Source organism: Delphinapterus leucas, chromosome 4 (genome assembly GCF_059928025.1).
Source record: "Delphinapterus leucas isolate spDelLeu-1000000601 "Yukka" chromosome 4, BTC_Dleu_Yukka2, whole genome shotgun sequence".
Taxonomy (NCBI): Eukaryota; Metazoa; Chordata; class Mammalia; order Artiodactyla; family Monodontidae; genus Delphinapterus; species Delphinapterus leucas.
Genome location: NC_143132.1, coordinates 123,923,762 through 123,939,078, shown reverse-complemented (window position 1 = coordinate 123,939,078; position 15,317 = coordinate 123,923,762). Strand labels below are relative to the sequence as shown.

The 15,317-nt window shown below is 35.2% G+C and overlaps 1 protein-coding gene across 2 annotated transcripts in view; it reads right to left on the bottom strand.

Annotated features, from left to right (window-relative positions):
* PLOD2 (procollagen-lysine,2-oxoglutarate 5-dioxygenase 2) overlaps positions 1–15,317 on the bottom strand; it is a 107,691-nt gene that overhangs the window by 41,320 nt on the left and 51,054 nt on the right. For both annotated transcript variants that reach the window (XM_022582700.3, XM_022582701.3), the window contains exons 4-7: positions 10,917–11,080; positions 7,484–7,596; positions 5,869–5,932; positions 4,543–4,640 (exon numbers count right to left, since the gene is read on the bottom strand). In XM_022582700.3, the coding sequence (XP_022438408.1) occupies positions 4,543–4,640; positions 5,869–5,932; positions 7,484–7,596; positions 10,917–11,080 (439 nt within the window). The remainder of the gene's footprint in view (positions 1–4,542; positions 4,641–5,868; positions 5,933–7,483; positions 7,597–10,916; positions 11,081–15,317) is intronic.

The following is a 15,317-nucleotide window of genomic DNA, read 5'->3' as shown; positions in this document are numbered from 1 at the left end:
ATAAAGCAGAAACTAACACACCCTTGTAAAGTAATTATACTCCAATAAAGATGTTTAAAAAAATACTACCAATCTCATAATGACTGATACTTAAAAGAAAAAGTTAGGTATTCAAATATTCAAATCTTATGATGTGTTACTAACAGTAAATAAGTTTCAAGAATAAAAAGTAAAATTTCAAACCAGGAGTCATGGTTTCTATCTAAAAGCCGATTTATATTACATTGTATCTAGACAAGTATGAAAATAATTATGTAGAATTAAAAACGTATTTCAAATAAAATGTTAATTAAAAAGCACAAAATTGTTTATACACCATTATGAAAACAAATGAAAAATATGAATGCTCATATCTATATATCACAAGGACATAAATACTGAAAGCAACTATGAATGAAAACAATATGAGAAGGTAGTGGGATTATAAGTGATTTTTAAAACTGTTTATAATTTAAAAGTTGTTATTCCTAATAGCATGAGATTTAGAGAAAGTAACTAAGAAATAAACTCACCTTTACATACTTTTGTCTATAAACACATTATAAACAATTTATCATTTATAGATTATATTTTTTTCAGACTATGTATACTTTTAAATAAGAAAATGGCTTAAATATTAACATTCAGATGAAGGTTATGACTTACTGACATTATAATCATCTCTTAGTAAATAAAATAATAAGTTAAATTACAAAATATCATATAAAAATCCTTTCATCTTTTATGATGGTTAAATAAAAAGGGTATACCTAAAATGAGTAATCTGCTTTCTTTCCTCATTATCCTGAACACAGAGGAAAATATGATATTATTTAACTTTAACATATTCCTAAAGTATTAGCATTAGTTGAATGCTTATTTATATAATTCTTTCTCAGATTTTATATTATACCAAACATAATTTTTACAATAAAAAAATTACTTCATTTTTATTGCCAAATAGAATCATAAAATCATGTCACAGGAAATATAATAGGATCATCATACTGCTTGAAATGCCGGAAACAGTGATAGCCCAAACTGAAAATGTTTCTTGGAAGACTTAAAATTTCTTAGTACACACAGGTCTTTCTAAATGACTGAGGACTAGAGCTTCTTTTCTTATGAGAAGTCTTTCAATCGCTTTGTAAAACTCCTATCCACATTATCCTGGAAATTTGGAAAAAATTGGTGAAAACAATGGAATCACTGAATATCACTCACAATAACTAAATTGTGACCAAGCACCCTCTTTAAAGACATTTAAATTTGATTAAAATATTACATTACCAAGGAGAAATAGCACACTATTTAGTTATAGATGTCCAGTTGTAAAAGTCCATTTACCTGCCTAGGGACAGTTACAGGAACCCAAAGAAATTTTATGACTATTTTGCCCTGCCAGAAGAAAATCTACCTCACCATTCCCAAGAATAATGCTAGGTCATTAGATTATTTATAGACTCTGACATTCAATCACAATTTATTGAAAGGCTAATATATGCTACACATGCGCTGGACCCTGGCAAAACAAAAAGTGAACAGGATAGATATGATTTCTGTAATTCCTAGGCTAAAGACCCAGTAAGAGACGAAAGAAAAAAAAAGTTCAGTTCCATCCCTGTTCAACGTGTGGTATTATGTTCTGTGATGGACAAAGTTCCAGATATAAAGGCATTCAGGAGACTTAAGGAGTTAAAGCAAAGTTGACACCTAAAAGATGAAAAGCACTAATAGATGGGTACAGCAAGTGGGAATTAGGTCAGAGGACTCCAGAATGAGTGAAATGCATGTACAGAAGACTTGCAGACAGAGGACACATGAAACAGTTACAAAGTTCAAATTAACTCAGTATGGCAGGAGCTGAGGGAGAGAATTGAGAATGAGATATTCTGTATACATACTACAGTATCAGGAGTGGGGGAGTAGATAGGATGGTAGACTTGGGACCCCTAAACCAGAAGCAAAATTAAAAACAAAAAAAAACAAAAAAATAACCAAGTTGAGAATGTGGAACTTCATACCTAAGTCTATAGAGGGCATAACACAGGTGAGTAATGTAACTGGGTTTCTGCTTCAGCAGAATAGTCGAGTTCCAGACTGCTAGTGGGTGATTGATACTGGTGGGAGGTTGCAGGTGGCTTGAACTAAGGAGGTTGCTCTTGACTCTAAGCAAATTAGACAAACCACCATGCATGGGAGTTAGAAAGGATGTCTTTTGGATTGGGAATGGGAGGTAAATACGGTCAAAACAAAACCCAGGTTCTGGTTAATCAAGTGGGTGGAAGGAGAGGCAGAGCTGAAGGTTCTGACCTCCAGGTCTTGTATGACACACAGATAAATCCAACAACTGGGTATTCACACCCACAGCTCAGGAAAGATAGACGCTACAGCAAGGATTTGAAAATAATCAGCACTGCTGACTTGGGAATGAAGCGGATTACCTAAGAATGCGTGTAGCTGGGAAAAGGAAAGATGTCTCAGACAGACACCTGCAGAACACTTAACTAAAACAATGCAGGAGACCTACTAGAGAACGGACTTGAGGATATGCGGAGGGGGAAGGGTGAGCTGTGACAAAGCGAGAGAGAGGCATGGACATATATACACTACCAAACGTAAGGTAGATAGCTAGTGGGAAGCAGCCGCATAGCACAGGGAGATCAGCTCGGTGCTTTGTGACTGCCTGGAGGGGTGGCATAGGGAGGGTGGGAGGGAGGGAGACGCAAGAGGGAAGAGATATGGGAACATATGTATATGTATAACTGATTCACTTTGTTATAAAGCAGAAACTAACACACCATTGTAAAGCAATTATACCCCAATAAAGATGTTAAAAAAAAATGCAGGAAGAGGATCACCCAACCCCTGAAACCCCCTACACACACAGAGTGTTAAATTTTAAAAATGTATATTAAAAAAAGAAAGAGAAAGAGAGAGACTGAAAAGGCCAGAAAATTATTAGAGAAACCAGCAGAGCATCATGGAAGCAAAGGGAAGTATTTCAAATTGGACCAAACGGGATGAACATCGTCAAATGTTATCTTTGGATGAAAGAGAAATGAGGGCTGATGAGTGTCTGCTACTCAACAAGGATGTCACAACAGACCTTGACAGGAGCCATTCCTGGGGGTGATGGGAAGAGGAATAGTGGTAGCAGTGACTCGTCTCTACTTTAAAGAGTGTGGCTGTGAAGGGGAGGGAAAAAGGCAGGCAGGCTGGGAGGCAAGGTAGATTGAAAAGGATGTTGCAGTTTGTGTTGGCTGGGTTTCTAGGATAAGAAAGGCTTGAGGGTCTTTAAAATGCTGATGAGACTTAGAGCTGGGAAAACTGCTACCAGACAGAAAAAGGAGCCCACTGGGAAGGCTCTGTAGGAGGGCTGGAATGGGATGAAAAGCAAGGTAGAAAGATTAACTAGAGAAGGGGAATCTACTTCCTCCATTTTTATGGTGGAAAAGCTGCCAGTGTGGGCTTTTCCTTGAATGTCTTCCCATGCAGATAGCTTTTATTGGAATTCAGGCTACTCACTCCACTGAAACAGCAGACCCCATCTCCCCATCCTCTCTTCCCACAATGCAAATTTATCTGGTAATCTCTTTTCTAGGTATTTATGAGTAAGCCAGGCATCATCTTATTATCTCAGAACATTGTTTTAAGCACTGTATTACTAAACATATATGTGTATGTTTGTGTGTATATATGTGTGTGTATATACGTGTATATATACTTATATGTATATATAACAATTCATTTTCTATTTTAATTAGGTTCCGGCGATACAATCTTATTACAAATTTTGCAGTCAGTAACACTGTCAGCAAGCTCAATTATACATGTTCCAAAAGCACATAACATTTCATTAGACAAATCATATCTTTGTCAACTATAATCCATCAACCTTGTTATAGAATAAGTGCAAGAGGAAGCATCCTGGACCTACAGTTACACCCCAACGTTAAGAGAGCTATTAACTTTGACAACGGTGACTCAGGTGAAACAAATGATCCCTTACAAACCTCAACATTTCTTATTCAGAGAGGATACTCTGTATGAGGGAAATGTGGCTCACTCTCAAGTAAGCTAGTACATTAAACACTAAACTGAAATGTGCTACAAATAGAATAGAAAGTTATCCATCTGCTGAGGAAAAATCATCAGTTTGATTAATCTAAACGAAACCAGATAATACACTGTGTAAAAGATGAAACTAGTAAATTGTCGGCACCAAAATAAAACCTCTTAAAGATATTTTAAAATTTCTTTTTATTGAAGTGTACTTGATTTACAATGTTGTACCAATCTCTGCTGTACAGCAAAGTGACTCAGTTATACACATATAAACATTCTTTTTTAAAAATATTCTTTTCCATTATGGTTTATCACAGGATATTGAATACAGATTCCTGTGCTATACAGCAGGATCTTGTTGTTTACCAAGCCTCTTAAAGATATTAAAGAAGGAGGGGAAGGAGTGAAAGGGGGAGGAGAAGAAGTTATTCTATATATTGCTCCATAATCTACCTCCAAGAAATAAGGAAACAGAGAATGGTCACTGTGACTCACCTTGGTGGGTCCATTTCCATTAATTGCCACTGGTAATGTTTCATAAAACACATTCTTAGCTCTGGCTTTGCCATTTTCAAATTTCAGAACAACTTCATCTGGGTTAAAAAGACAGATTTTAGTAATTTAAAATGTGTGTGTATGTATTCATATATACATATAATGTATATATATATATATATCTATACATCTTGTTTTTGTTATAAAATTTCTCATGCATGCTATTCCATGTGCTACACTTTTGGAGACTTGGCCTGCTCCAAGTCAGCAGATATCCAAAATGAAGGACAACATTGACACAGATATGGATTCTGAGCACCTGACTGTCTCCAACCTGGTGCTGGCAAACTGAGGTGCTAAGACACCAACGGGTCTTGGTGGAAGGAAAGCATCTTTGCAGTACTGCCTCTGCCTTTTGAGAGTGACATAATCCCAGATGAATTAAATTACTGTCTCAATTTATTTATCTATAAAATGGGATTCTTGCCTGCTTTTCTAGGTTATTATAAAGATAATAACAATATATGTATGGCAAATAGAAAACTGCCAGGCATAAGCTAGGTTTCTAAAACTGGCCATCACTGATAGTATTTCCAGCTCTTGAAAATCAGGCCTAATGTAAATTCCAGGAATATACAAGTCACATGAGAGCAGAAACATTTTTTTTTTGTTTTCAAGTTCCTTTCCTCACATTTCCAGAGCACTCCAAACTAAATGCCTTCCATTCATTCTAAGAATCTCTTTACTTATGATCTGCCTTGAAGAACTGTACTGAACTGCAATGTATTTTTAATTTCTGAGATATTAATGCATTAATGTATGTTTATTTTTAATGTATCAATTAATTAAATTTAATTTGTTAATGTATTTTTATCAAGATACATGTCTATCAGGAAAACACATATAGGCATGCACACACGCACACACACTCACTCCACAGTGTACATGTCTCGTTACCAGTTATCTTTAACCTAGGTTAAAATACTCTAATACTCCTGAGTAACTCACAATGTAAAGAGCTGATACTGAAAACCGTGTAATAACAAAGTGTAATTAATTCAAAACTATATCTACAGTCCCCAGATGGTGAGATACTAAAGTCTAAGTTACCTAAGGGCAGAAGCATCTCTTCGTACTATTCTTAGGAAATCATTTTAACTGAAAGTATTTATATCAAGCTCAGCTTGAGTACAATGTTTTTTAAAAGCTGCAATACCTACACATCAATCTTAGTCATAGCCCCAAATGAATATAACAAAAGACAGACAGTTGAAAACACAGGTGTTCATTTGCACACATGAGCAACCCAGTATTTAGGAAGCATACCTACAGCTCCATTTAAGGTCTGGAAAATTTTGCATTTGTGATCCAGTGTGATGTTAAGAGCTTCCTAAAAATGAGAATAGAAAAAATATTAAAAATGACAATAAAAACAGCAAACAACACTATCATGTTAATATAGTTTGTTTTTTTAGGGAATTTAAAGATCCTATACATAAATTATTATAGCAACCTTCTTCAGAAAGACCCCTGTTATGTTAAGCTGTTGAGGTTGGGGATTATTATTATGCAGCATAACCTCCCTGACTGCTACAATAGGTTTATAATTAATCAAACCTAATCATAAAGATTAATCTGCTTTAATCTTTAATCATAAAGATTAATCTTACTCTCAATGTAGTTTTTCAGCTACATTGCTCTGTCATAATAATACTCCTAAAATTGTCTTTGCACGCTGTTATGGATTGAATTTTTGTGTTCCCTCAAAATTCCTATGTTCAAGCCCTAACCCTCCCTCTGTCTCTGTCTCTCGTCTCTTGTCTCTCAGCAAGAAGATGGCTGCCGTCTATAAGCCAGGAAGAGAGCTCTCACCAGAAACCAACCATTCAGGCACCCTGATCTCAGACTTCTAGCCTCCAGAATGGTGAGAAAATAAAGTTCTGTTATTTTAGCCACCCAGTCTATGATATTTTGTTATGGTAAACCAAGCAGACTAAGACACATGCTAACCAGATAAAATCTTATGCTTAGAGAAAAACTTAAATAGGATTTACACAACAAAAAATATTACAGACCCAGCAGTGATATTTCAGAGGAAGCATCCTAAAGCAACAACAATTAAATAAGACTCAGAGCACTTTCACTGTTGAATTACACTCAGAAAGACAAGCATCAAGCTGCATGGGCTAGCACTCATGCCAAGAGTAGGTTTCTGCTCTTGGATTAGAAACCAAGTCCTCAGGCTGGCAGTGCCAGGCACGTAGAGACAGTAAAAAACTGGAGAGAAGAAAAACAAACATTTAAAGAATACAGTTTCTTAAGAAGTATCTAATGAAAATATATAGATAACTGGAGTATTTATCTAAGAAAAAGCAGCAGCTACAGTTACAAACTCACTGTAAAATATATGTAAAAAAACACATGTTTCCTAATGACAGCACCTAGAAATACACAATTCGGTAAATTTTAGAACTGTACTGGTTATACATAGTAAACTTATGAAACATTAACTTACACTAGGTGAATATACTAAAAATATTATCAAATTAGAGAACTTTGTTTTTACTTTTCTCCAAAGTTTCATTTAAACCAGTCTCAGGAATATTGTCCTTAGGGTTTACGGCAGGCTGCTATTGTCCCCAACATTTCTCCCGTTAATAAGAGAATTCAGATTTTTAGTAGGACACATGTACTTGAAATAAAGAACAAAACTCCTTTGCATATTTTATGTGACCAAATAAATATGCTCTGGTCAAAGAAAAGTATGAGAGAGTATTTTGTAAGACTTCTAGATAAGCTACTTAGAGAGCACTGACACAACTGAAATGGCCCTTTATTTACTATTCTGCCTGTTAACTGCCCAGAATATGGATGCAATGGCTGGAGCACCAGTAGCCATTTCAACAAGGAAGTTACACTGAAAGTGAGAGCTATTACCTACCCTCTTCAATGGATCAATGTAAATTTTAGTATAAAATAACTGATCATCATCATTATCCTGGAGATTCCACTGTTGAACTATACGGTTGATATATGGAGCATAACCAATAAATCCTGCAATACAAAAGAGAAAGAATAAAAGATTCAGAATTCAAAAACTGAAACTCATGTCTATGTTAATTTTATAGACCAGTCGCACAGACTTGTAAAGCTCTAATCCTTAATTTTGAATTTCACAGCTCACCATGACAGAAATATGAGTTATTGGGTATCCTTTGTTTCCATATATAAACTACAAGAGAGGAAGTTTTTACTACCAATTGCAAAATCAAAGACTCTTTGAATAAACGTATTCCCCAAATTAATTGACACAAGAGGGAGAACTAATGTTTTAGAAGGCTTATAAGGGAAAAAAAGAGTTACTAGGAAAAAATTAGAATTAGACAGAAGACTTTTCTTTCTGACCTTCTAAAATGCTGTTCCTAGATCCTTTGTAAAGGATTCACTGTTTCTGGGAAAAAAAAAAAAACAACTCTACTACAGTGGTTTTAATGTTAGTATGCAATCAAAGGAATGTTGGATCTCTCACTGACTGCAAACATCCCAAAGAAAGTTTATATCTAGGACATTTGGGGAATTTTTCCTTCACTGAGCTAGTCAGTAGTGTGTTTGCTAAACCATTTTCTGGCTGGGTTTTGTGTGTCATGGTCTGGAGAAAGGAAGTCTAAAATTGGATTGTTCACCTTGGCCTTAGGGCATAAGCATTAAATATGCCAACAACAGCTGTCTGTAAAAGACACAGAAAACAAGATCATTTTTCCTGTGTTTGAGTCTTCCCCTGAATTTCAGAAATGCAGCCAAACTGCTATGCTTCATTGATATGCAGTACTTTTTTAAAAGGACCAATTTTATTCCTGTGAATCGAAAGGAAACCTAGTTTGTTACCCTCAAAATTAAAATGTCCTCATAGGAATAAAAGAATTAAAAGAAATAGGTCAAGGAATATTATTGCTAACTAGAGAAAACAAGACAAAATGAAAACATGACTAAATCAATCACTGGTGGCTCAGTTTTTTGTGTCATTTTTGCCAAATAAAAAAATCCCAAAACACTGAAAAAGATGTATTTTTTAATTCTTATAACCAATCTTTTGTGATAAAAAACATATTCAAGAAGCAACACGTGATATTTTCCAATGGTTTATACGACTGTTTTTCAAAAACTATGTTTCCTTATCTGTTTCATAAATCCCAAGTGTCCTAAAAAGTGAAAAGGAATTACATCTATTTTCATAGTATATGATATATATTGTATGATTTACATTTTTCTATTAAACTGTCATATTATTTCAAAAGAATTAAGTTTCTAATATTATGCAATTTTCCTCATAAGGAAACATGTTTACTCTCCATGATAAAGATTTTTTTTAACCAAATGAGGTACCCACAAACAAAACTCATGTCTCTTAAATAACTCTCAATATATCATTCATAAACTTACACAAACTTTTATTGAACATACTTAGATTTTCTAGCATTTCTTTAATTATTTTGACTACAGAGGGCATAAGGATGACGTTTTGATGTCCTTGTATGATCACTTTCCCACATATAAACACCTTCCTCCTTAACTAAACTTGCTCACAAAGGCACTCGCTAGTTTTTTGCTGTTTCCACAGTATTGTGCATCTGTTTGAGATTCACATTCTGGAGCAGATATATCGTTATCTAGATACATTTACATATGATGTATTTCACTCTACATGTTTAGAAAAACTAATAAATACAAAGTAAAACTTATCTCAGAGTTCCATAGCTAAGCGGCTCTTAAACTACCTAGGGCTTAGGATAAGTTAAAAGGTTAGCCATGTGTCACTGAGGGTCTGACAGTTGGAGATGGAAGCTGCACTCATTCCCAATTCAATTGCTCAGAAAAGTCAAGAGTGGGCAGCCATCTCTACTGTAAATCTAAAAGGAAGGACTGCTAAAATATTGAGGACAAAGTGACCAATATGAGAAACCCTGGGTTCTGTCTTGAATATTGAAGTAAAATCCAAAGGTGGTAGATAAATTAGGAGAAAAATAAAATGGTCAGGAGATCCCCCAAACTATGAACTTTTTAAAAACATATGGAGATGAAGAGAAAAAGTGAGCTGAAACTAGGTAGTACACACTGGGATTTGAGGTTTCAAAAATGTGATATTTATGTGGGTTGACAAAGTTCCAAGGTACCATATGGAAATGGGTTGCTAAAGTAAAATGCAGGTGAGTACGGCTGTAATTGTGGCATCTCAGAGAAAGGGAATTACTTGCTGAAAGTTTCATTGACAAAAGTAACTGATCAAAGTCTAGATTCCAGACATGATGATATCTCAAGCAGCACTTATTTGAACTGACCTGAATACAATCAGTTATTATATATAAATTACCCCAAAATCTGTTTTCCCAGTGTGGCTTGCAATTTCCACCCAACTTGTTTCTTTGACATGTCCCCCATCCTACAGCCATGTCTTCTGGCCATGTGTTTATATTATTCACAATCTAAGGAAAACATTTCGGAGTTATAATAAGGTCCAAAGTCAAATTTTATTTTATTTTTTGAAGGAAAGAGGGAAATGTGATAATTTGTTCCTTTAATCTATGGTGGCATAGCTAATGCAGTACTTAAAGTACACCTAGACACTCAATGTTGAATTTTTTTTTGACTAGGGATTTCAAGATAAATAATTTACTCCAATACATTTAAAATATAGATAAAATTAAGTAATGCCTATTTTTTAAAGCTACATGAGTGTAACTTGCACTTTTTCCTAAGTAAGGGAATTTACTGAGCCCATTATTCTAGAGCCAGGAAATTCTTAATGAAATTATAGTCAGAAGACATGGATCCCTGTTGTTTTTCCTTTAATAACTAAATGTCTCTAAGAAAAGACACTTAAATCGGGGAAACATGGGTTTTCTCACTTATAATGCAGAAATAATAACATTTACACCGCCTAGTGTTGTTAGGAGTATCATATGATATAACAGATGAAAAATGCTTTGTCAACTTTAAAATGCACTGTGGATTTTTTTTTTTTTTTTTTTGCGGTACGCGGGCCTCTCACTGCTGCGGCCTCTCCCGTCGCGGAGCACAGGCTCCGGACGTGCAGGCCCAGTGGCCATGGCCCACAGGCCCAGCCACTCCGCGGCATGCGGGATCCTCCCGGACCGGGGCACGAACCCACGTCCCCCGCATCGGCAGGCGGACTCTCAACCATTGCGCCACCAGGGAAGCCCTGGATTTTAAACTGATATAATTTTCCCATAGGAAAAGAAGATAATGGTTATTTCAAACCTCATGTTTACAGTTACATATTTTTAAAAAGGTTGTTTCATCAATATTTATAATTTACTATGTCTTGCATTACGCTTTTCTTCCAGCACCTTACCCACCTCCCGAATTCAGGTAGCGTTTCCCAATGTGCACAATGGGATACTTGTCTGCTAGTCTTTTATCCGGCCACAGAATTCCATCTGCTGCAAAGACCACTTTGTGGTTTGACTTTTGGAACTTTTTTAGAACTTCTTCTGGACCACCAGCAAATATAACATTAAAGCTGTTTGATGAGGGAAAAAAGAAGTTTTAAAATATAGTTGCCAGAATTTAGACATATAAACCAAGAAACAGTCTCTAACAAAAGTCAGAATTTAGAATCCAACACAGGATTAATACCAACTATTTACAGAGTAAACCAAACAAGCTTCCCTCAACTTAAATTATATGGATTGTATTAAATTATTAGTGTTTACATTACATTGGCAAATGAAATCCAAATAAACGACAGCTTTTTTATTTAGCATTAATATTTTTCAATAATCACTTACTCTCCAAAATCAAAATTCTAAAACAGTGTTGAAATGTTAAAAATCAGTAACTTGCTGTATAACATAATATAAACACAATCATTGACAGAAGCTGCCATTGTAACTGCCTAATGTTTCTATCTAATTTGTACCCATCCATTACAATTTCTGAAGATTTCTTTATCTTTTACAAAATGTGTTTACCTACTAAATGTCATCAATATAAATTTATATTTGAATCACTATTTAGCCTGAAATCCGAAAATAAAAGTATATGGACAAGTGCATTTTTTAAAGCTCAATACACTTGAAAAAAATATGTAAAAAATGAAATGTATAGTTTCACTGATTTTTCTGGGGACTTTATTCCTCATAGTTCATCCACAGAATCACAATGACTTATAATATGAAATTATTATAATTCTTAGAATAATTCTTATAATTCTTGCTACAACTACAAATTCTTTTGCAACTTTTTTTAACATCAGAGTACCTCAAAACCAAAGGTTTCCAAAGATAATAATTTAATGACTTGACATCCCAGGTGGCAAACAAGAAGAGTAAACTAATGCTCTGTTTTTTTTTAAATTTTATTTATATTTTTAATTTTTACTATTTATTTGGTTGCGCCAGGTCTTAGTTGCGGCAGGCAGGCTCCATAGTTGCGGCATGCATGTGGGAACTAGTTCCCTGAACAGGGATCGAACCCGGGCCCCCTGCATTGGGAGTGTGGAGTCTTATCCACTGCACCACCAGGGAAGTCCCACTAATGCTCTTTAATTCAGCACCAGGTCTTCCTAATAGCCACTAGTCCAAATGCACTGCTGTGATATCTGAATTGGGGAGTAAGGAGGCTGTTCCACATGCCTTTGCCAGACTTGCTCTCAAGGAGTTTGTTAATATGCTAGGACAGTAGTAATGCATCAGGCAACATTTAATAACTTTCTATATATGAATTATTTTATCAAAATAAAAGACTATTTCTCATCTCTATAAAAGTAAAAATCCAATGAAACTTTAAAAAATTAGCTTAGCGAGAATAGCGTAAGTTTACACTTATGGCAGAGATGCTAACTGACCCCCATATGCCCCCAAAGGCATTCCTATGCCTTTATTTTAACAATGGAATCCCTCATGATAACTGGGCACATGGCTAAAGATTACTCTGAAGCCATGTGGCCACATGACCAAGTCTGTCCAACGGAGTGCGAGTGGAACTAGTGTGTTCCTGCAGTCTCCAGGTCTTGTGCTTTAAAAAGGAAGCTGCCTACCCTCTGTTTCCTCTCTCTTTTTTTCCCTTAAAGAACCAGACTTCACAAGTATACACGTCCTCACCAGACAGTCCATTTCTCAATCTTTTTTTTTTTAAAAGAGGATTAAAATGTTGCTAACGTGCAACTAAATTTAGTAATTATGCCTAGCGAATTTTTTAAAAAATAGTAAACGTAAAGTTGGAGTCAGAGAGATAGACTATTTTTTTTCATTTTAAATTGTTCTAGAGAATTTAAATTTTATCATTGCTTTTTATTTCAGTTACAAAAAATAACTTCAAAACTAAAACATATATTGATATATGTGTACATAGATACACTTTTTGGCATATAGTTTTTTCTTTCTTCTAGGATCAATGGGCAGGAAATTTTTAATACTATTAATAACATAATCATAAAGTGACTCAGTGCGTACAATTTGAAGTCTGCCAGTTGGGTTTCTAATTCCAGCTCTGTCACTTGCTATCTGAGTAACCACAGACAAGTTAGTAATTTAAACTCTTTATGTTTTAGTTTCTTTACATATAAAATAAGGGGGAAAGTAGTACCTATCTCATCAAGTTATTGTTAAAAATAAAAAATTAAGAACAATACTTGACACATTATAATCTCTCAAAAAAGTTAACAAAATTAACATTATTGTTACTATAGGAAAGGGACTGAGGAAACAAGAGGTAGGAGAAAAACTCACTTTTAAGTTTACACCAGTCTGTAGTTTTAAACAACTTTATTTTTAGCCAAATACACATACATTTTAAGATAAATTTTAAATCAGAATAAATCTGTTCTGACTAAAACCTCAAGCCAACTCTTCCCTCCCTGTTTATTTACAAAACTGAATTAATCTGACTTCACAAAATGATATTTACATAAATACAACAAGTTTCTTTTTTTCTTATAAGTACAACTGATTTCATCAGTATGATCACTTTAGATTTTTGTCTCCTAGGATAATCGTATCCCTTCTAACAGGGATATTTTCCTCAAGACTACTAGTCACCAATATAATTTTTTTTAATATTGAAGATTAGCAAATAAGACCAGTTTTACGTGTAAGTGAGCCATGAGCGGTGAGGCAAGCAAAGCAAACCCTGTGAGGCAGAGACTGCCTGGCAAGTTGCAGAGGAACACCAACACATTGTCTGGAGAGATGGATGAAGAGAGTTCATTATGTCAGAGAATCATATGATTGGAGACTTGGACCAAATTGATTCAGATATTTTGTAGGTAGCATCATGTATTCAAAGCTATAAATGCACAGTTGGCAAAGTGATTGTTTTGTCTTTGTAATCCTGGCAAAGGATATAGTATCTCCACAGTATAGCTCAAACTACTAGCAGACGTCAGTAGCTTGAGAAGGAGTGTTAGCAACTTGTGCTCTTATAATTTAGTATTTTATAAGCAGGCATTACCTTTACAAACAAAAAGCAATTCCTGTAAAGCAAAATGTAAAAGGCAAAAATTATCTTCATGTAATTCAAATGAGGATCTGACTTTGAATAAAAATTGAAGGTCGCTGAAATGTTCCCGTTTTCTTCTAGTAGCATTGCTGTTTCTGTGTTTAAGTACTTCAGGAAAGTTCTTTGAACCGATTTAACTTTTCAAAGAGCAAGAAAGGTTTTCTACTTAAAATTATTTTAGCCACAACAACCCAAAAGCTCAAACTTCCTAAAAAATGCACAACAGTCATAAAAATAATTCTCATAGTAAATCGGTCCATTTAAATATGAAGAATAAAATAAAACTTTCCACAGCTAACTGTGGTAAATATTCCTGGGTCCTGCAAAAACCATAAGGTAGAAACCTCATGTGGTCATATTGAGTCCTCTAGCAGACACGTCAGTGTTCTAGCTCTAACAGGTCATTGAAACTTTTACAAGTGTTTGTCCTTCTGTGCTCCCTGTTTCTGTGGCACCAGCAACCATACAGTCACCCAAGCTGAAAATCTTTCACTCAGCCTTCCCTCCTCCCTTTCCAAGGCTTGTCTCATCAAATCTTTTTCCAGATCGCATTGGTTCCATCTACTTAATCTATTTAGAATTTAAAGCCTCTCTACTCCCACTAGAAGTCACTGGACTAGATTAATTCAAACACCCTACAAGCCTCCACATCACCCACCTTCCTCCCCACTTCTAACAAGGACTGTCTGACAAACTCTCCTGAAAACTATTCCGTGCCAGTCCCCTGACTGAATCGGTGGTTCTCCACTATGGTCTAAAGCAGGACTCAGCAAATATTTACTATCTAGCCTTTCACAGAAAATACCTTAGGCTTTGAGGGCAATATGGTCTCTGCTGAATGACTCAACTCTGCCATTGTGGTACAAAGCAGCCATAGGCAATATGCAAATAATTGAGCATAGCTGTGCTCCAATACAACTATTTACAAAAAAGAGCCTGGGCCAGTCCATAGTCTACCAAACCCTGGCCTGTAAAATAAAATCTAAATGAATCAGTCTCACATTAATAACATTCCATTAAATAACCTGTTCTGATGTCACACTGAATTATTTGATCTGTCCTCCATATCTTTAACCATGATGTTTCGTCTGCTTAGCACGTCTATTCCCAATCATGTCCAAACCACTCACCCTCAAGACCCATTTCGAAGGTCACCTCCTCTACAAACCTCTATTTGAGCAGCATAAATGTAAAAGATCGTTTCCTTGCTCTTAACCTCCACAGCTCTTTTCCTCTCCTTTTTCACAGAATGTATTATC